General features: G+C 47.4%; 1 protein-coding gene across 7 annotated transcripts in view; it reads left to right on the top strand.

Annotated features, from left to right (window-relative positions):
- P2RX2 (purinergic receptor P2X 2) overlaps positions 1-23,492 on the top strand; it is a 147,084-nt gene that overhangs the window by 115,835 nt on the left and 7,757 nt on the right. For all 7 annotated transcript variants that reach the window (XM_068240698.1, XM_068240682.1, XM_068240691.1 and 4 more), the window contains 3 exons: positions 1,629-1,756; positions 10,401-10,491; positions 22,875-22,940. In XM_068240698.1, coding sequence (XP_068096799.1) covers positions 1,629-1,756; positions 10,401-10,491; positions 22,875-22,940 — 285 coding nt within the window. The remainder of the gene's footprint in view (positions 1-1,628; positions 1,757-10,400; positions 10,492-22,874; positions 22,941-23,492) is intronic.

Genomic DNA, 23,492 nt, shown 5'->3' with positions numbered 1-23,492 from the left:
GCACGGCCGTCACTACACAAACTGCTGTGTGCAGTGCGTTACACAGAGTTTGGTCTGTCAGTGTGAAGAAGCAGTACACTAATTACACTCCCTGATTGATGTATACACATGCAAAATGTTTTAAAGCACTTTAGGCCTGCAATTTAGCATGCCATGTGATTTCTGGCCTTAAAGCGCTGCTTTGCGTCAAATCCAGATTTTCCCCGGGACTTTTGGCGTGTATTCCACTCCGCCATGCAAAAACTCAGATGTTAGACCCCTTGAAACATCTTTTCCATCACTTTTGTGGCCAGCATAAATGTTTCTAATTTTCAAAGTTCGCCTCCCCATTGAAGTCTATTGCGGTTCGTGGAAGTTCGCACGAACCAAAACTTTTTGCGGAGGTTCGCTTTCGAGGTTCGCAAACTGAAAATCGGAGGTTCGAGCCATCTCTACCTCTGGACTATCCAGAGGCTTCCTACTACTGAAGTAATCATCTAACTGTTTTAGCAATGCACTTCAGGCACCTCTTATCTGTGGCAACGTCCTCCCCCCCCCCCCCCCCCAACAAACACGCACACACACAAAATTTAGTAACCTCTCTAGAGGGAAGCCTCTGGATGATCTCCAATTCTTCTTGAGCCCCCCACTGCCTGCTGGGACCCTCTTCTTTTTCAAAGCCATGCTCCCATGCATGTACAATCATGGCTGCGCAGCAATGGCACAATAACAGCCTGCACAGTAGCATGGAGAAACAAGTCATGCATGAGCAGCTGTGCTGCTGTGAAAGCACGGGCTGTCATTGCGCCTGAACAGTGCATCCACTTGTACATGGATGGGAGCGCAGCCACGCGAGCCTATTCCACCAGCCCTTGTTGAATAGGTTCAGAGGGTCCCAGCGCTGAAACAGCAAGCTTGACGTAAATATCTAAAGGCAGCCATACACTGGTCGATTGCCACCAGATCGATCCCTCTCTGACTGAATCTGATCAGAGAGAGATCTAATGGCTACCCATACTCTGCAAACAGATTTTGAATATCTGTGGAGCTGCCGTCCTGCCTCTCCACCCCTGCTCCCCCCCCCCGCCAGCAGAAATACATTACCTGTCCGCCGGCTCAAGTCCCCAGGTCCCTGCTGTCCCTTTCTCTGGCTGGCCTTCTTCATCTTCACTTCCTGTCCCGTCCTGTAAGAAGAGGAAATTCAATCAGTAGAGCACCTTCTACTGTTTGAACTTCTGCTGGTCACAGGACGGGACAGGAAGGTAAGTGAAGATGATGAAGGCCAGCCGGAGAAAGGGACAGTGGGGACACGGGGACTTGTGCCAGCGGAATAGGTGAGATTATTGGTGTGTCGGCTATCGCCGCCGCTAACGACACGCTCCTGACCCACCGGCGATCGAGCAAAATTTTCCACCTGGACAGATTGACGGAGTCGATCAATTTCGGATGGAAATGCGTCGATCGGTCCACGTTTGCATAATCAATTTCACAGCAGATTCGATCACAGTGATAGAATGTGCTGTCTCTATCAGCGGGAAATCGAGTAATTGTATAGGCACCTTAACTTTTGTGGTTTTTATTACTTCAGATAAACTTTAAAGTTCATATTTTTTGTACATGGTATGTAATATATTTGTCTACAATTATAGGGAGGGATAATTGGAGTGATCATTAACTGGAACTGCAACTTGGATTTACATCATTCAAAGTGCCGTCCACAATATTCTTTCCGACGCCTTGACTTGCAGAATAATATCTCCACTGGATACAACTACAGGTCAGTGTATCTCAGGGCAAAAACTAAAATCCCTCAGCAGACTTATATATGTAATATAAATATGCAGTACATGTGCTGGTCTTTTTAATCCACAGAGAACAAAGCTCTAGTTCACCCTCCTAGATTTTTTTTATTGTTAATAACGGTGCCTATGCAAGTACTCACATAGGGCTTGATTCACAAAGCGGTGCAAAGTGTTTGCACGCCTGTAAAAGGCCCTTTATCACGCCTAAACTCAGTTTAGGCGTGATAAGAAGAAACTCGCGCGATCTCCCGCACGCAAAGTTTTTGTACCATGCTTCGCGTGCAGCGTCCATTGAGCCCTATGGGACTTTGCGCGCGCAGCGTGGTGCGCTACGCGCGCAAAACTTTGCGCGCGGGAGCTTCGCGCGAAGAGCAGCACAAATCGGTGATAACTCAGCTTTGCACGGCTTATCACGCCTAAAGTCTTTTAGGCGTGATAACTGAGTTATCACCGCTTTGTGAATCAGAGCCATAGTGTTCATATTGGATGCAGCTGTACTAGAGAAATCCCCTTTGGAAAACTCAGTCACATGACACAAAGTTTTGTGCACAAGGTGTTTAGAGCTGCTGGCAGAGTGGGAGTTTCCTCCTTTGCACATAACCATAACCTGAACACTTCCAAGTTATCCTGCTTCCTGCCATGGTCGGAATCATCTCTTTTCACAGGAGAAGACTAACAAATCTTCTTCAGGCAATGATTGGATGGAGGTGGGGGGTAGTTTGGACAGCTTAAGCAGTACCTGCCAATAGCACAGGATGTCAACATTTCAAGCCTAGCCAGCTAGAAAATAAAATAATGCAAAAATGGTTCATGCGCAATGTACAAAAACTTAGTGCATTGTAAGTTATGATAAATTCCACACACTATGCATTAAAAAATTAGCCTGAATTCTTATCAGCAAGCACAAACATTGTAACTCAGGACTTAGGCTCTGCGCCCAGAGGCTGGTGCCTTGCCAGCCTCTGCTTCCACCTGGCCCTGGCGTCTGCCACCTGATGTTGTTTAGTGATCCAGTATGCCAGATTTCTACACAACACTGATGAATAGGCGTATTGTTCTCCTCCTTACTCTGTCTGCCAGAAGCCGCACACGCACCACTCCTTTGTCTCTCTTCCCTTCTTCACTGAACAGCTCATTATATAGCCAACAGCTTGTTTGTACAGTGTTCAGTCATTCCCCACACTGTCACCCTAAGGATCGAGCAACAATTACAACATTGTGCATGTGTACACACCTTGAGATGTCCGTCAAGGCAGAAGCAGAATGCAAGAGACATATCCATCATGATGCTGCGTCTGCCATCCAACCGAACAGGGAATGCTGATCATCAGCTATAACATACTGGTGTTACAGCACGTGGGGTCATTTTCAGTATTTCCTCTGTATAAGGTTGTTAATATGACTACATGAATTCACTAGAGAGGAAAACAGCAGGCCAGGGAGTAATTATGAAGACAGAGTGCAGCTTCCTATACAGCAATATAGGAAGGTCAATATATTATGTGATACAGACCTATATATTAAAGATCTGTATCACTAATAACTGTCTGGCTGATTCAATAATGATCCTGTTGTGTGCACCATTCAGTAGATCTTGAATTTGGCTTCCTGTCAACCAGTGGTCTGGCTTTGGATCTGGAACTCCAGCCAGTTTATATAATTTTATATTTTGAGCAAAAGGAAGAACAACATACAAATCTGCTATAGTACAGGATCACAAAATGGGAATTATGAGAGGGAAAGCCCACCAATTTACAAGTACGATAATGACACTTAGGGCTGGTGCACACCTAGAGTGCTTCTGAGCACTTTTCGAAATGCTAGCGCTTTGAAAATGGCTTGGCTAATTTATTTGAATGGGATGGATCACACCAGAGCATTGTGATGTTTTTCCCAAATGCAAACGCGGGTCCTGCAGCAGTTCTGTGCCTCAATGTTCAGTATAGAAAAGTGGAAAATGCTCTAAAAAGTGCTAGAACAGAGCGATTTTCCAAGCATTTTTTAATAAAAGCTGTTCAGTTCCAGCTCTACTGTACAAAAAAAATACACCAAAAAGCTCCACACATCTGTAGGCATAAGTAGAAAATCACTAAGCAAATGCCTAGAATCGCTTAGAAATATCACTTCTAAAAGCGATGAACGTTTGCGATTACGCTATCGCTTTTAGGTGTGCACCAGCCCTTAAATGGACAAACCTTATCCAGCACTGCAGGAAATATAGACCAAACCATCTTTGAGGAAGTTGATGTTTGATCAGTGAAGCCCAAGGGCACTGGACTCTCCTGAGTGACTTTCTACTTCACTTAGCTCGCTTTGATCGCTGCTGTGACGTAAATACTCACGTGTTACCTCGGTTCCGATGCTGCCAACTCCTCCCCTCGGTCCCGGGACACAGATCAGTGCTGGACAGAAGCACTGGGATCTCCACTGGGCTGCAAAAGACAAATGGGAATCCTCAGCAACAGGGAGAATTGTCATTGGTTCATGGTGGACTAATGAAAATTCTCCCTGTTGCTAGGGAGAATTTGTGTATTGTCTCCTATGGGGAACCCCATGCCCCTACCAGCTTCTGGGCTGTGTACCAAGGGACAGAGTGTCAGTGGTCAGCAGTGGGACACGCGAGTAGCGAGCACGATCAAAGCAGATGGGCGGACACGGAGCAGACAGCACAGATGTGCAAGTGGATGCAAAAGGGCCTGTTATCATGCCTGTTTTGCATCCACTCAAGTGTGATCTAGCTTGTATTGAGTTTATCAGTATGCGCTTTTTGGCATGTGCATTCTTTTCCTATTCATAACTATGAATAGGAAAATAATTAGTTATAGTTATAACTATTAATAGGAAACAAAATACACACGCAAAGAAAAGCATACCAGCATGAAAAAGGCATTTTTGTTAGCATGTTCGCAACGCTATAGCGTGAAAGAAAGAGCCCTTTCTGTACCCGTACAGTACGCTGTGTCACATGTGCAATCAAGGAGACCTAAATATACATACTGTAGTTATTTAGTAAACAAGCGTTGTTTGGTAAAAAATAAATACAGGGTTTAGACAGATATTAATGACCTACAAAATATTACCCTCTCTCTTCCCCCTAATTGCCTTTTAGTGCCAGGAACTTTCTCCCCCCATGCCCTCCTTTAGTGCTCCCCTCAGTACCCACACACCATGTCACAAGTATTATCCAGTCCTTTTTGGCCGAAATGATATAAAATACAACTAAAAATGATTTTCTGTTCTGCCAATTCTAGGCAGCAAGTCAATAATACCAAACCATATAATTAGACAGGGTGTCTCTGCAAATATCATAATTAGGCAGGATGCCCCTTAATACAAAGGGTATCCCCCAAAATTACATAATTAGGCAGCGTCCACCCCCAAAAAAACATTATTAGACACTGTGTTCCCTAATTAACAGAATGTCACCGAAGAACTGGACAAACCTGGCTGAACTCGATGGACGTATGTCTTTTTTCAACCAAAATAACTATGTAACTGGTGTTTGGTGGTGCTGGCAAAAAAAATATCCTTGTCCACCATGGCACCAGCACTGATTACCGCCCCCCCCCGTCCAACTTACCTAGTTGGGACTGCAAGAAGAACATAGGGTGATGTAATACATATCAATCTGCCACTCCACCACCACAATGGACTACTTGACTCAAGTCAGAGTGGAGCTTCACTTAAATAGCAGATAGATTTTAAAGACTAGTAAAAAAAAAAAAGAGGCATAGTGGGCAGAGTTGGGCAATGGGACAAAGTTTAATGGTGCCCATACACAGTACAATTAAAACGTTCGATTTTCCTATTCAATCAACTAAAACGATTGAATAGCGTGAACATCGAAAATATTTTTATTCGATTGAGAAGGGATGCTGTTATTACAGTGGTGAGAAGGGATGCTGTTATTACAGCGGGGGCTCTGATGGGGGGGGGGGGCGCAGTTTCAGGGTGTGCTGTGAGCGCTGAATTACCAAGGTACGCCACTGGGAAAAATACAATTCAAGATCTCTTGTGCTCACATGCAGATCAAGGGTAAATAGTTACATTGTAGGCGCTGTCACTCTATAAAAGCCTCTGTATTTGCTGTAAATAAAATCACATGGATATATTCTTTTCAAATAAACCTCAGTTTACACGGTTCACTACCACAACACAAGGGGACAATCTTTACAGCCTCTGAGAAAAGATCCACCCATAGCTGGGTACAATTGTATCTATTTGCCTTTGCTCGTATATAAACACAAGAAACTCCAAAGCAGATTAAAGAGTATGTACAGGCAGAAACAAAATATACAATATGAAATGCAAATATGATGATGCCAGCAGTTATTATTGTCATTCCAGGAATCATTTTCTTCTAATTAGCCCCACACCCCCCTCCTCCCAACTAACCTAACACAGCACGCGCATCCTCCAGGACCGCGTACATATATACATCGCCAGTGAGTTGGGCACAGGGTGAGCCGAATGATAGCTCTCCTTGTCTCCGCAAAACTCTGGCGGTGTTAACTACTATTCCAACTTTCCGCAACTCGGAGGAAGATGTAATTCGGTGTCCGATAACCACCAGAGCCCTGAATTACCCTTATATGCCCCGTGCAGTATTACATTACTGCTATGGGGCACCTAGTAGAAACAACCTGCTTTGCCAGGATCACTCCTATACTCACCTGCAAGAGTGTTCATCTTTGAGATCACATGACCCCACTCAGCTGGTAAGTGTATGGAGCTGAAACACCTCTGAGTGCTTGTCTAGGATCACTATGCTGTCCCAACTCTCTTCCCCTTCCCCCCACAATCCCATTGTCAAATCCCAAGATCCCCCACATTATCCCTATATCGCTTTGCTGCCTTCCACTGTGTAACTAGCTGAAACCTGGCCAGTTCCAGTGTGACATCATTTCTAGGAACTTGGGCAATTAAGATGAGCTGCTGGGCAGGGGAGTATTTGGGTAATAAAGAGCGTATGGCAAACACTGAAATCAGAGCCCTCTTCCCTTCTAAAAACAGCATCTTTTCTTGTGTACATGTTATGGTTGCCTGTGTTTTTCAGCTCGGGATATTGCTGAAGTTACTTTTTTCTTCTTATTCCCTCTCTGTCCTCTTTTCTAACACTAAGCCAAGTGAGCTCTACATACATAAATGAAGTAGCCATGTTCCCCATATAACAGAATTAACCACTTGAGGACCCACGCTTTACCCCCCCTTAAGGACCAGAGCTGTATTCTGTGATCTGTGCTGGGTGGGCTCTGCAGCCCCCAGCACAGATCAGGTAGCAGGCAGAGCGACCAGATCGCCCCCCCCTTTTTCCCCCCTATGGAGATGATGTGCAGGGGGGGGGGGGGGGGGTCTGATCGCTCCTGCCTGCCTGAGGTTTGCGGGGGGGGGCACCTCAAAGCCCCCCTCCGCGGCGACATTCCCCCCTACCTCTCCTACCTCCCTTCCCCGGAGATCAGAGGCTGCACAGGAACGGATCTGTCCTGTGCAGCCTCTAACAGGCTCCTGCCTGTCATGTGACAGCGATCCCCGGCCGCTGATTGGCCGGGGATCGCTGATCTGGTACAACGCTGCTACTGTTAGCAGCGTTGTACAAATGTAAACAAAGCGGATTATTTCCGCTTGTGTTTACATTTAGTCTTCGAGCCGCGATCGGTGGCCCGCAGGCTATTCACGGAGCCCCCCGCCGTGAATTGACAGGAAGCAGCCGCTCGCGAGAGCGGCTGCTTCCTGATTAATTAGCCTGCAGCCGGCGACGCAGAACTGCGTCACTGGTCCTGCAGCTGCCACTTTGCCGACGCGCGTTATGAGTGCGCGGTCGGCAAGTGGTTAATCTGATCTGAGTGATGGGGAGACAAAGGGGCTGGCATGGCGGCACATCACAGGAGGAGACGTGATGCCCATGTTGCTGTGGCGCCCATGGCATGAGCCATGCCTGCACCCCTCTAGATACGCCTTGCTGCCAGGTCTGGAGGAGAGATTTTCACTATAGTCTTTGTTGAACATAGCAGTGAAGATAGGCTTTAAAGGAAACCTGAAGTGAGAGGCATATAGAGGCTGCCATATATTAAACAATACCAGTTGCCTGGCTGTCTTGTTGATCATCTGCCTCTAATACTTTTAGCCGTAGACCATGAACAGGTATGCAGATACGTGGTTTTTGACAGAAATCTGGCAAGATTTACATATGCTTGTTTCAGTTGTGTGATTCAGACACTACTGATGTCAGAATGATCAGCAGGGCGGCCATACAACTGGTATTGTTTAAAAGGAAACAAATATGTCAGCTTCCATAACCCTCTCATATTCAGGTTTCCTTTAAAGTGAACCTAAACTCAGAACTTCCTCCCTCCTGTAAAAGATAAGCAACTGCATAGTAACCTTTAAAAACATCATTTTTACAGCTTATGGAGCTCATTTAGAGATGCTGCAGTGTGGTTACTTCCTGGATTGCTGGGAGCAAAGAAAGGGTTAAACTCCTATGTTTACATATTAGCTCTCAACTTGCCAGAGTGGGCAGAGAGCTGAGAGGTCAAATTACACTATCTCCTTACTTGCTGAGAAGGGAGAGTTACACAGACTGTTCTCTATAAACACCCGCTGGGAGGACTCCGGGTGGATTTCTCTGTTTTCTCCTTCTCTCCAGTTCTGCTTTAAGTGTGTTATTGAAGAGATGCAAAGGTTGCCTGCTGACGGCTCACACAAGGGTTAATTTGATGCTCTGTAAATGATATTAGCAAAATTGCAATTTGGCATTATTTACACATTATTTAGAAATTATTTTATAGCTTAACAGTCTCAATAATTGGTCCTCAGTATTTGGTCATTATTCAGGGTCATTATCCAGGTTTTATAAAACATTTTTGCAAACTAACATCTTACAAAGTACAGGAATGGTAATTTTAATCTGTAAAAAAAATAATGCCATTACTTTTTACTTTACATTCATGGTCATGTGACTCCTTCCTGCACTCCCCAGGAACCTAGCTGTACCCTCCTCTCATCACTTCCCGGGTCACACCTCACCTCCACTACCTGATACAGGAGGGAGAGAGTATTAGAGTGAGTCTGAATGTAGCATGAGGCTCAAAACCCAGAACCAAAGCCGATATTTTTACCAATGAGTCTTGGCCACTGGACTCTTATACTAATGGTTGTTGTGTCAAGTGCTGGAAGGGGTTGAGCATTTATAAACGGTGTCAGTTTACTGAGTGATATAGATGGTATATGTTGTGTCATGAAGCAATATCCTGTTTGAGCAAGCACCTGTCTCCTATTGGGTGGATCACATGAAATCATGTTAGTAAATATGTCATCCTGGCTGACCAATGGGAACCACATCATTTTGATATGGTTTCAGCACAATTGTAGCAGGAATGCATTGTTTGCAAGGGGGTTTGGCCTTTACTATTTTGTACAGTAGTATAGGTAGCTAGTATAGTTTCCCCAGTATAGGTAGTATAGTTGCCACCAGTAGTATAGGTAGCTAGTATATTTGCCCCCAGGCATTATAGTTGCCCCAGTACAGATAGTATAGTTGCCTGCAGTACAGATAGTATAGTTGCCCCCAGTACAGGTAGTATAGTTGCCCCAGTAGTATAGGTAGCCAGTATAGTTGCCCCAATATAGGTAGTATAGTTGCCCCCAGTGCCTGCTAACCACCCTCCACGGCCGCCATATTACCTACTCGAACGGCTGCCGGCCGCTTCCTCTAAAGTCCCCTTTCTCTTTCATGCCTCCGCTACAGTGCAGACCTCATGTCAGAGAGTAGAAGTAATTACTTCCTGTATACGCGTTGCTATGGGAGCCGCTGTTCTGTCACAGGGTGAGGCGGGTCGGTCTGATATGAGGTCTGCAGTGTAGCGGCAACGGAAGGCGGCATGAAACAGAATGGGGACTTTAGAGGAAGCGGCCGCCAATAAGGTAATACGATCGGCGGCCGCAGGTAGGGTGGGAGACAGGCGAGTGTAATGCAGCTCCTTTGCCCCATGCAGACAGACACTAATGCATCACTCTGCGTCATGGGTGGGACTGCGCTGCCTTGAGGACAGGGTTGGGGAACACTGTTCTAGAGTGTAGTGCAGTGGGGCTGCTGGCTATGTGTTCTGGCTAGGCTGTCTGGATCGCAGGACTGGCTAGACAGAATTACATCTTTTTTTGGTGGGGGATATTTTGTAAATAATGAATTTCATCTGTGCACTTAGTAGTTTGCCTATAGTTCAGATTTAGGGCATATTCAAAGTGGAACGTTGCTGTTGAATGCGACATTAAAGTCGCAACGTGTCTGCGTTTAGATGTAACGCACTGTAAGTGAGTTACCACAACACAACATTTTCAACGCGACGATAATGTCGCACTGTGAACAGCCCGTAGGATTAGCATTGCAGTGCGGTAAGCTGCGTTATAAGACTTTATGACACAGCTCCGCAACGTGGCACTCTGAATGCGACCTTAGTTGTGTTTCCAGTTATACATTTAAGTCCCTTCTTATCACATATGTTGTTTTTTTAATAAAACTAAATTTACTGCAAAATGTACTTTAAATGATACATTAACATTTGTTTTATTTATATACTTTGCTCAGAACGTTAACGTTTACCACTCTTCTGCATGACCTAGGTTTGCCAAGTATTACAACATAAATGATACAGAAGCCCGCATACTAATCAAAGTGTATGGGATCCGTATTGATGTCATTGTGCATGGACAGGTAACGATACCCTACATTTACTTATGCTGAAGGATCTTTGCAATGTTATCTTGTGTACACCCTCCATTTGCAGATCATTGTATTATGAATTACTAGTGACCTAAGCTCATTTAAAAACAGGCTCTAGGTCTGTCGCCATGCGCACGCACGCACGCACGCACGCACGCACACACACACACACACACACACACACGCCTGCCCGCTCAGCCGGCCAGCCCGCCTCCTGTCCCCACTGCTGTGTCAGTGCAGGACATGGGCAATAGCACAAAAGCACTGACACACGGACATGGGACGCAGGGACACTTGTGTATTATTAGGTAGGATAATCTCTAATCTTGTTAGTGTTGCCATAAAACTAAGTTGTAATCACAGTATATGAATCATCTGCTATGGGAACCTGTTACATGCCTGGAGGCAAAATTAAAATGCAGATCAAGCAAAACTGGACCAAAATTATCAGAATTGCCCAGAGCAACCAATCAGGTTCCTGCTGTTGTCAGAATCAGGGATTCTGAGCAACTGCTGAAGGTTTGCTCTGGTTTTCTTTGTACCGGCCTTGATAAATTAGCTGCACAGTATTTTAGCAGTACAAGAAGAAAACTTTAGACATGATAACCAATCAGTACAATATAGTCATAGTCAGTACAAGAGGAATTCTGATTGGTTGCTTCTGGTGCTGTGTTTAAAGTTTAAGTTCGCCCTACTAACATTTTCACAGTTAGTAAAGATGACTAAAGGATTACGCCATTACTCATAAAAGAAAATTGTCTGACATCCCTTCCTATTTTTTGTGTATTTCAAGCTGTAAAAACCTAGAGCCAGATGAACAGCAAGTGGAATATAGCCCGGTATCCTAAAAAGAAAATAGAAGGCAAAACATTTTTATGTGACTGAGAAAATACTCCTGATAACATTTCAGTGCTGAAAAACTCAAACGTTCATTACTTTTGTTTGCTTTGTAGCTGATTACAGCACATTTTCCATCACATCTGAAAATTTCAGACATGAAACTGGAAATAAAAATATGAGACTGTTCTATAGTACCAATGTTCTATTTAGCATTAGTACTACACATACATGTAGTTATCTTTCAAGTTTATTTTCAGTTCAGGTTTGCTTTAAAGAACAAGAGAAGCCATCATTTATTTTCTCATATATACCTAAGTTACATACTGGGGTTAGTTGAAAAAAAAAATCTGTCCATCAAGTTCAGACAGAAAAAAAGAAAAAAGGATCGCTGTCTTGAACTCTCATATATCCTAGTTGATCAAGAGGAAGCCAAAAAAACCTTAAAGCAAACCTGAACTGAAGTTGAAATACCTCCTGCATAGTCTTCTCATCAATCTGTTTCTTCTTTCCTGAATCCTGTTTGATCACTGTGATTGATGGATTTCTCATCCTCCATTTAAAAAATGGGCATGACCTCACAACAGCTTCCAGGTCAGCATTCCGTTAACCTGTAACATCACCCACTTGAACCATAGGGAAACATGGACATTACTTTGCACATCAGTTGTCCTTTCAGTTATTATTTAACAGCAACTGATACACAGGAAAAGGGCCCTAAAACCCAGTTTACAGTGGTCCATTGTATAATGTGGCTTACTGAAGTGCAATGCATCACCTATGCGACGTTCACAGTGCGGTGGGTGCATTGCAGTATGGTAATACACTGCATGTAGGGCTTTACTGGTAAACATTCGTGTTAACAGTAGACGTGAAGCATACTTTTTATTGACTTTATGCTTCATTGTATGTGATGCATCACAGCCATAACGTGTGGTACAACTTTTTTGTTCCATTGCCATGGGCCTCCACTAGAGTTGGGCCGAACCTCCGATTTTCGGTTCGCGAACCGGGTTCGCGAACTTTCACGAAAGGTTCGGTTCGCGTTAAAGTTCGCGAACCGCAATAGACTTCAATGGGGATGCGAACTTTGAAAAAAAAAAATAATTATGCTGGCCACAAAAGTGATGGAAAAGATGTTTCAAGGGGTCTAACACCTGGAGGGGGGGATGGCGGAGTGGGATACATGCCAAAAGTCCCCGGGAAAAATCTGGATTTGACGCAAAGCAGCGTTTTAAGGGCAGAAATCACATTGAATGCTAAATGACAGGCCTAAAGTGCTTTAAAACATCTTGCATGTGTATACATCAATCAGGTAGTGTAATTAAGGTACTGCTTCACACTGACACACCAAACTCATCGTGTAACGCACCGCAAACAGCTGTTTGTGTAGTGACGGCCGTGCTTTACTGGTGCGCACCATGGCGAGAGTGCAGGTTTTGGTGGCTTTACAACCCATATGGTCACCTGGCTGATGTAGCTGAATGACAGAACAGTGACTGTCCAGCTGATCAAATTTGGTCTGACCACAATGAGGCAACGACCTTATTATCGTGGGTGTGCCCCCCGAGACACTCATCTAGGCGCCGGTCATTGCTCCATTGTGATACGCAAGCCCCTTCACCACGGCAAGGTAATGATCACGAAGGGGAATGGGCGCATGTACATGCCTTTTCTTTTGTTGTTGCAGCTGCCCGCAGTGCAGCCAGAAAAATTAGGCAGTCATGTACACGCACCCGAAAAATTATTACAGCGGCCGCTGCTAGCAGCGGCCTAAAAAATTCAGCAATCCGCCTGGAGTCCCGGACCCTGTTGGTGGTGGCGGAGAAGGTAGTCAAGCGGCCTGCAGGCAGACATGCTGTGTGGAGGGACTGGGAGCGACTTAGTCTTCTTGGGGCAGGCCAGGCAGCCAGTCACACGGCGTGCAGGCAGAGATGCTGTATGTGCGGGGACTGACTTAGTCTTGGGGCGGGCAGCAGCCCTCCGGGATCCATGCCTCATTCATTTTGATAAAGGTGAGGTACTTAACACTTTTGTGACTTAGGCGACTTCTCTTCTCTGTGACAATGCCTCCAGCTGCGCTGAAGGTCCTTTCTGAGAGGACGCTTGCGGCAGGGCAGGAGAGAAGTTGGATGGCAAATTGGGACAGCTCTGGCCACAGGTCAAGCCTGCGCACCCAGTAGTTCAAGGGTTCCTCATCGCTGTTCACAGCAGTGTCTACATCCACACTTAAGGCCAGGTAGTCGGCTACCTGCTGTTCCAGGCGTTGGTGGAGGGTGGATCCGGAAGGGCTACGGCGAGGCGTTGGACTAAAGAACGTCCGCATGTCCGACATCACCATGAGATCGCTGGAGCGTCCTGTCTTTGACTGCGTGGACACGGGAGGAGGATTAGTGGCAGTGGTACCTTGCTGGCGTTGTGCCGTCACATCACCCTTAAAGGCATTGTAAAGCATAGTTGACAGCTGGTTCTGCATGTGCTGCATCCTTTCCACCTTCCGGTGAGTTGGTAACAGGTCCGCCACTTTGTGCCTGTACCGAGGGTCTAGTAGTGTGGCCACCCAGTACAGCTCATTCCCCTTGAGGTTTTTTATACGGGGGTCCCTCAACAGGCAGGACAGCATAAAAGACGACATCTGCACAAAGTCGGATCCAGTACCCTCCATCTCCTCTTGCTCTTCCTCAGTGACGTCAGGTAAGTCAACCTCCTCCCCCCAGCCGCGAACAATACCACGGGAAGGTTGAGCAGCACAAGCCCCTTGCGATGCCTGCTGAGGTTGTTCTCCTGCCGCTGTCCCCTCCTCCTCCTCCTCCTCCTCCCCCAAAGAAACACCTTGCTCATCATCCTCTGAGTCTGATTCGTCTTCTGCACACGACTTCTCTTCTTCCTCCTCCTCCCCCCTCTGTGCTGCCGCAGGTGTTGAGGAAACAGCTGGGTCTGATGAAAATTGGTCCCATGCCTGTTCCTGCCGTAACGGTTCCTGGTCACGCTCATTCACAGCTTCATCCGCCACTCTACGCACAGCACGCTCCAAGAAGTAAGCGTAGGGAATTAAGTCGCTGATGGTGCCCTCACTGCGGCTCACCAGGTTGGTCACCTCCTCAAACGGCCGCATGAGCCTGCATGCATTCTCCATCAGTGTCCAGTTGTCGGGCCAGAACATCCCCATCTTCCCAGACTGTTTCATTCTACTGTAGTTGTAGAGGTAGTGGGTCACGGCTTTCTTCTGTTCTAGCAGGCGGGAGAACATGAGCAGGGTCGAGTTCCAGCGAGTCGGGCTATCGCAAATGAGGCGTCTCACCGGCATGTTGTTTTTGCGCTGAATTTCCGCAAAGCGTGCCATGGCTGTGTAAGACCGCCTCAAATGCCCACAGAACTTCCTGGCCTGCTTCAGGACATTCGCTAAGCCAGGGTACTTTGCCACAAATCTTTGAACCACTAGATTCATGACATGTGCCATGCAGGGTATGTGTGTCAGCTTCCCCATATGCAAAGCGGCAAGCAGATTGCTGCCGTTGTCGCACACCACGTTGCCTATCTCCAGGTGGTGCGGGGTCAGCCACTCATCCACCTGTTTCTTAAGAGCAGCCAGGAGAGCTGCTCCAGTGTGACTCTCCACTTTGAGACAAGCCATGTCTAAGATGGCGTGACAGCGTCGTACCTGGCATGCAGCATAGGCCCTGCGGAGCTGGGGCTGTGTAGCTGGAGAGGAGAACTGCCACTCAGCCAAGGAGGAGGAGGACAGCGAAGAGCATGTAGCAGGAGGAGAGGAGGTGGCAGGAGGCCTGCCTGCAAGCCGTGGAGGTGTCACAATTTGGTCCGCTGCGCCCTGCTTGCCATCGTTCACCACCAGGTTCACCCAATGGGCTGTGTAGGTAATGTAGCGGCCCTGCCCGTGCTTGGCAGACCAGCCATCCGTGGTCAGGTGTACCCTTGACCCAACGCTCTTCGCAAGAGATGACACCACTTGCCTCTCAACTTCACGGTGCAGTTGGGGTATGGCCTTTCTCGAAAAATAAGTGCGGCCTGGCATCTTCCACTGCGGTGTTCCGATGGCCACAAATTTACGGAAGGCCTCAGAGTCCACCAGCCGGTATGGTAACAGCTGCCGAGCTAACAGTTCCGCCACGCCAGCTGTCAGACGCCGGGCAAGGGGGTGACTGGCCGAAATTGGCTTCTTCCGCTCAAACATTTCCTTCACGGACACCTGACTGCTGCTGTGGGCAGAGGAGCAGGAACCGCTCAAGGGCAGAGGCGGAGTGGAGGAGGGTGCCTGTGAAGGTGGAAGGGAGAAAGCGGCAGAAGCAGATAATGCACCTGATGGAGGAGGAAGAGGAGAAGGAGGGTGGCTTTGCTTTTGTGTGCTGCTGCTGCTTTTGCTCAGGTGGCCATCCCATTGCTGTTTGTGCCTTTTCTCCAGGTGCCTTCGTAAGGCACTTGTCCCTACGTGAGTGTTGGCCTTTCCACGGCTCAATTTTTGTTGGCAGAGCGAACAGATGGCTTTGCTCCGATCTGAGGCACACACATGAAAAAATTTCCACACCGCTGAGCCACCCTGGGATGTGGGCACTATGGGGACCTCAGCAGCTGATGCTGAAGGGCAAGTTGGCTGGCTGTACATAGGTGGCAATACATGGTGCCGGACACTGCCACCAGCTGTTTCTGACGAAGAGCTGCCCCAGCTTCTTTCAGCAACTTCTCTCCTCCTCCTACTCTCTGACTCCCCCTCTGAACTGTCCCCCTCTTCATCTCCTCTATTGGGTACATACAGAGGATCCCTATCATCGTCATCATCGTAATCATCCTGCCCAGCTTCGCTTGCCTCAGACAAATCCAAACATGCACCAACATCAGTAGGTCCTTCATCCTCCTTACACGTTACATCCATAATGTTGCCGCGTAACTCAGACATATGAGCTGGTGAAAATTCATCTGGCTGTAACAACAATGGCTGTGCATCAGTGATTTCACCACTAAATAATTCTTGCGAAGTGTCAAATGCAGCGGAAGTGGTGCTAGTAGTAGCGCTGGTGGCTGAGCAAGATGAGGTGTTCTGTGTCGCTAAATACTCAACCACGTCCTGACAATCTTGGGAGGTGATGGGACGTGCCTTCTTCCGAGCACTGTACTGTGGGCCAGGTCCACACGAAATTACATTTACACGACCTCGCGCAGACCTGCCGGGTGGCCTTCCTCTGGCTCTGCCACTACCTCTTCCTCTACCTGTTTTGTCCATATCGGGTATGCACGGAGTGGTATATCACACTGCGTGCACTCACGTAGGTAGGTGGGTTCACTTAACTGCACAGGTATGCACACTGATGCGGTGGGTTCACTGAACAGAACAGGTATACAGTGGCGGGTTCACAGAACAGGTATGCAGTGGCGGGTCCACTGAACAGAACAGGTATGCAGTGGCGGGTTCACTAAACAGAACAGGTATACAGTGGCGGTTCACTAAACAGAACAGGTATGCAGTGGCGGGTCCACTGAACAGAACAGGTATGCAGTGGCGGGTTCACTTAACTGCACAGGTATGCGCACTGATGCGGTGGGTTCACTGAACAGAACAGGTATGCAGTGGCGGGTTCACTAAACAGAACAGGTATACAGTGGCGGTTCACTAAACAGAACAGGTATGCAGTGGCGGGTCCACTGAACAGAACAGGTATGCAGTGGCGGGTTCACTAAACAGAACAGGTATGCAGTGGCGGGTCCACTGAACAGAACACGTATGCAGTGGTGGGTTCACTAAACAGAACAGGTATGCAGTGGCGGGTCCACTGAACAGAACAGGTATGCAGTGGCGGGTTCACTAAACAGAACAGGTATGCAGTGGCGGGTCCACTGAACAGAACAGGTATGCAGTGGCGGGTTCACTAAACAGAACAGGTATACAGTGGCGGTTCACTAAACAGAACAGGTATGCAGTGGCGGGTCCACTGAACAGAACAGGTATGCAGTGGCGGGTTCACTAAACAGAACAGGTATGCAGTGGCGGGTCCACTGAACAGAACACGTATGCAGTGGTGGGTTCACTAAACAGAACAGGTATGCAGTGGCGGGTCCACTGAACAGAACAGGTATGCAGTGGCGGGTTCACTAAACAGAACAGGTATGCAGTGGCGGGTCCACTGAACAGAACAGGTATGCAGTGGCGGGTTCACTAAACAGAACAGGTATACAGTGGCGGTTCACTAAACAGAACAGGTATGCAGTGGCGGGTCCACTGAACAGAACAGGTATGCAGTGGCGGGTTCACTTAACTGCACAGGTATGCGCACTGATGCGGTGGGTTCACTGAACAGAACAGGTATGCAGTGGCGGGTTCACTAAACAGAACAGGTATACAGTGGCGGTTCACTAAACAGAACAGGTATGCAGTGGCGGGTTCACTTAACTGCACAGGTATGCGCACTGATGCGGTGGGTTCACTGAACAGAACAGGTATGCAGTGGCGGGTTCACTAAACAGAACAGGTATACAGTGGCGGTTCACTAAACAGAACAGGTATGCAGTGGCGGGTCCACTGAACAGAACAGGTATGCAGTGGCGGTTCACTAAACAGAACAGGTATGCAGTGGCGGGTCCACTGAACAGAACAGGTATGCAGTGGCGGGTTCACTTAACTGCACAGGTATGCGCACTGATGCGGTGGGTCCACTGAACAGAACAGGTATGCAGTGGCGGGTTCACTAAACAGAACAGGTATACAGTGGCGGTTCACTAAACAGAACAGGTATGCAGTGGCGGGTCCACTGAACAGAACAGGTATGCAGTGGCGGGTTCACTTAACTGCACAGGTATGCGCACTGATGCGGTGGGTTCACTGAACAGAACAGGTATGCAGTGGCGGGTTCACTAAACAGAACAGGTATACAGTGGCGGTTCACTAAACAGAACAGGTATGCAGTGGCGGGTCCACTGAACAGAACAGGTATGCAGTGGCGGGTTCACTAAACAGAACAGGTATGCAGTGGCGGGTCCACTGAACAGAACAGGTATGCAGTGGTGGGTTCACAGCACAGGTATGCAGTGGTGGGTTCACAGCACAGGTATGCAGTGGTGGGTTCACAGCACAGGTATGCAGTGGTGGGTTCAATGAACAGGTATGCAGTGGCGGGTCCACTGAACAGAACAGGTATGCAGTGGCGGTTCACTAAACAGAACAGGTATGCAGTGGCGGGTCCACTGAACAGAACAGGTATGCAGTGGTGGGTTCACAGCACAGGTATGCAGTGGTGGGTTCACAGCACAGGTATGCAGTGGTGGGTTCACAGCACAGGTATGCAGTGGTGGGTTCAATGAACAGGTATACAGTGGCGGGTCCACTGAACAGAACAGGTATGCAGTGGTGGGTTCACAGCACAGGTATGCAGTGGTGGATTTACAGCACAGGTATGCAGTGGTGGGTTCACAGAACAGGTATGCAGCCAGACAGGAACAAGCTAAGCCTAACTAATCTTTCCCTGAGAGACAGTCTGCAGCAGCTCGCCCTACTCTGACTAATGCAGGCACACGAGTGGCCGTAATGGCCGCCGCTGCCTGCCTTATATAAGGGGGGGTGGGGCTCCAGGGGCTAGTGTAGCCTAATTGGCTACACTGGGCCTGCTGACTGTGATGTAGAGGGTCAAAGTTGACCCTCCATGTGCATTATGGGGCGAACCGAACTTCCGCAAAGGTTCGCCTGCGGGACGCGAACGCGAACCACTGAAGTTCGCATGGAACCGTTCGCAGGCGAACCGTTTCGGCCCAACTCTGGCCTCCACACATTGGGCAAAATGGGGGCATGCGCCCCCCCTCCCCCTCCCGGCCAGCTGCTGCCCCCCCTAGCCACCCGAACCCGCAGGAGGAGGAAGCAACACAAAAGGAGGGGCAGCGGGGACAGCGGCAGGGAGGGGGACCAGACCCCCCACCTCTCTCACCTGGGTCTCCTCCTACTGGCGCTTCCCACCTCCAAATTAGCAGCGGCAAACAGAAGCGGGCATCAGCGGGCAGAGAGGAATTACTCACCTTTTTCCTGCATTCCAGGTGATGGTATGCAGCGCCATCGTCACGTGACACTGGTCATCGCCTTCTCCACCGATCTGTGCTTCCTGATTAGCGGAAGCACAGTGAGCGGCGGAGAAGGTGGGCAGTTCCTCTCCGCCCACTGATGATCGATTCTGTTTGCCGCTGCTAATTTGGAGGGGGAAGCACCAGAAGGAGGGGGCCCAGGTGAGGGAGGTGGGGAGGTCTGGCCCCCCTCCCTGCCACGGTCCCTCCTTTCAAACTGCGACTATGCTATACTAGGGGCGACTATACTACCTACACTGGGGGCAACTATACTAATACGGGGCAACTATGCTAGCTATACTGGGAGTGACTATACTACCTACACTGGGGGCAACTATACTAGTTATACTGGGGGCAACTACTGTACACTACCTACACTGGGGGCAACTATACTAGCTACACTGGGGGCAACTATACTAGCTATACTGGAGGCTATACTGGGGCAACTATACTCTCTCTGCCTTTCTGATGTCTCTTTCTGCTGTCACTCTTTCTCTCCCTGCCTTTCTGCTGTCTCTCTGCCTCCCAACTCTCTCTCTCTGCTGGCTGTCTCTCTCTCTCTTTCTCTCTGCCTTTCTGCTCTCTCTCTCTCTCTCTGCCTTTCTGCTGTCTCTCTCTTTCTGTGCCCTCTCTCTCTCTCTGCATTTCTGCTGTCTCCCTCTCTACCTTTCTGCTGTCTCGCTCTCTCTCTGCCTTTCTGCTCTCTCTCTCTCTCTGCCTTTCTGCTCTCTCTCTCTCTCTCTGCCTTTCTGCTGTCTCTCTCTCTCTCCCTGTCTTTCTGCTGTTTCTCTCTGCCTTTCTGCTGTCTCTCTCTCTTCTGCTGTCTCTCTCTCTGCCTTTCTGCTCTCTCTCTCTCTGCCTTTCTGCTTGCACTCTCTATCTCTATCTCTGCCTTTTTGCTGTCTCTCTCTCTGTCTTTCTGCTGTGTCTCTCTCTTTCTGCCTTTCTGCTTGCTTGCTCTCTCTCTCTGTCTGCCTTTCTGCTCTCTCTCTCTCTCTCTCTCTCGCTCTCTCTCTGCCTTTCTGCTTGCACTCTTTATCTCCCTCTCTCTCTCTTTCTGCTGTCTCTCTCTCTCTCTCTCTCTCTGTCTTTCTGCTGTCTCTCTCTCTTTCTGCTGTCTCTTGCTCTCTCTCTCTCTGCCTCCCCGCTGTCCCTCTCTGCCTTTCTGCTCTCTCTCTGCCTTTCAGCTGTCACTCTCCCTCTCAGCTGTGTCTCTCTGCAGTCTCTCTCTCTGCCTTTCTACTGCCCTCCCCACACATGGGAACCCTCCTCCTACCCACTGGCACCCCCCTCCTGCCCATTGTCACCCTCTCCCACCCACTGACACCCTCCTGCAAAACCTGGGGTGTGGCTTAACGCCACACAGGGGGCATGGCTTAAGTTTCCCTGTCACTACCTAAACTGGGGGGGGCACCTGTGTCGGAGGCACTCGCAATCTAATCTCTACCATAGCTCTAGTCTAATGTCCCACCATTGCTAAGTTCATGTAAATTTGGCTCCACCTTTGACCACACCCACATCGTGATTTATGGCCATGCCCATTTTTTGGCGCGGCACCGCATGACTCTGACCCCCCCCATTTTTGCCCCCACCCCTGGAAAATTTTCTGTGGACGCCCATGTCCGTTGCGTTCCTGTTATACAAAGAACACAATACAACGTTGCACTGTGAATGTGGCCTAAGGCTTTGAGCTTCCGGAGAGACAAATATGACTAGTTCTAGTTGGAACTGAAAGGATTTGTTGATAGAAGAAAATGGTGAGCTTGTGAGAGGAACTGATGGAAAATGAAGCATGTAATATTTATTTGCAGGTACATTATGTGTTTATTTTAAATAATTTTACTCAGTTCAGTTACCCTTTAAGTTGTTTTATGATACAGAGAATATGAATTTCTTCAATATGTTTTACAATTATTAAATTAAAAGTTGATAATCTACAGTCTTGGCCAAAAGTTTTGAGACTGTCAAAAATATTCGTTTTCACAAAATTTGCTGCCAAACTGCTTTTAGATCTTTGTTTCAGTTGTTTATGTGATGTACTGAAATATAATTATAAGCACTTCATATGCTTCAAAGGCTTTTATTGACAATTACATGAGATTTATGCTAAAAGTCAGTATTTGCAGTGTTGGCCCTTCTTTTTCAGGACCTCTGCAATTCGACTGGGCATTCTCTCAATCCACTTCTGGGTCAAATCCTGACTAATAGCAACCCATTCTTTCATAATAACTTCTTTGAGTTTCTCAGAATTAGTTGTTCTTTGTTTGTCCACCTGCCTCTTGAGGAATGACCACACGTTCTCAATGGGATTAAGATCTGGAGAGTTTCCAGACCCAGGACCCAAAATTTCAAGGTTTTGGTCTCCGAGCCACTCAGTTATCTCTTTTGCCTTATGATGCGGTGCTCCATCGGGCTGTAAAATGCATTGTTCTTCACCAAACTGTTGTTGGATTGGATGAGAAGCAACCCCACACATGAATGGTCTCAGGATGCTTTAATGTTGGCATGACACAGGACTGATGGTAGCGCTCACCTTTTCTTCTCCTGACAAGCCTTTTCCCAGATGCCCCAATCAGAAATAGGCTTCATCGGAGAATATGACTTTGCCCCAGTCCTCAGCAGTCCATTCACCATACTTTCTGCAGAAGATCAATTTTCCCCTGGTGTTTTTTTTGGAAGAGAAGTGGATTCTTTGCTGCCCTTCTTGACACCAGGCCGTCTTCCAAAAGTATTCGCTCACTGTGCGCGCAGATGCGCTAACACCTGCCACCATTCATGTGTGGGGTTGCTTCTCATCCTAGGGAGTGGGCTCACTCACAATTTTGCCAAAAAACACAGCCATGAATAAAGAATGGTACCAAAACACCCTCCAACAGCAACTTCTTCCAACAATCCAACAACAGTTTGGTGAAGAACAATGCATTTTCCAGCCCGATGGAGCACCGTGTCATAAGGCAAAAGACATAACTAAGTGGCCCGGGGACCAAAACGTTGAAATTTTGGGTCCATGGCCTGGAAACTCCCCAGATCTTAAGCCCATGGAGAACTTGTGGTCATTCCTAAAGAGGTGGGTGGACAACCAAAAACCAACATAATTCTGAGAAACTCAAAGAAGTGATTATGAAAGAATGGGTTGCTATCAGTCAGGATTTTGCCCAGAAGTTGATTGAGAACATGCCCAGTTGAATTCCAGAGGTCCTGAAAAAGAAGGGCCAACACTGCAAATACTGACTCTTAGCATAAATCTCATGTAATTGTCAATAAAAGCCTTTGAAACATATGAAGTGCTTATAATTATATTTCAGTACATCACATAAACAACTGAAACAAAGATCTAAAAGCAGTTTAGCAGCAAACTTTGTGAAAACTAATATTTTTGACAGTCTCAAAACGTTTGGCCAGGACTGTATAGTATGTATGTGTATTATTTGCTGAAGGGAATCACAAATAAAGTAATATAACACATGAATATTTTTACACAGGCTGGAAAGTTTAGTCTTATTCCTACAATTATTAACCTGGCCACTGCCCTGACATCTATCGGTGTTGTAAGTATGAACCATTTAACATAAATTATTTTCATCCATTACATTATTTAGTGAATCACTAGAGAGAGGGAACTATTGCATGTGTCTGCTTTAAAGGGCAACTGAAGTGAGAAGAAAAGTATTATGCTGTTTCCACTAGCGGGGTGCGATTCCGTAGCGGAAAACGCGTAAACAAATTTGCATGTGGATGCAAATTTGTACGTATTTGTATGCAAATTTTAACGTGAAAATCATGTCAGTGCCTGTGTGCTTTTACATTAATTTTACACGAAAACATACGCAAATTTCCACTAGCCTTGCAGTGTGCGAATTCTGATGGCTTTTTTCTGCACAGCATACCGCTCAGATTTTTGGCCTCATGGAAACAGGCCCATTGACTCGACTGGGGGAGGGGGCTGCACATAACATTTAATCTAGCGTGTGTACATAGCTTTAGAAACAGTAATGGAAAGTAATCTTATTAGGCCCTCATACAATGTGGAGATGGTAAAATTGGTCAGTGATTGGCCAATCATAATTGAGAGTGTACCAGGCTTTATTATTACAGCTCGT

The sequence above is a fragment of the Hyperolius riggenbachi genome, chromosome 1 (assembly GCF_040937935.1).
Source record: "Hyperolius riggenbachi isolate aHypRig1 chromosome 1, aHypRig1.pri, whole genome shotgun sequence".
In the NCBI taxonomy this organism is placed as follows: Eukaryota; Metazoa; Chordata; class Amphibia; order Anura; family Hyperoliidae; genus Hyperolius; species Hyperolius riggenbachi.
Note: the sequence above shows the minus strand (reverse complement) of the source record. Positions and strands in the feature narration are given on the sequence as shown.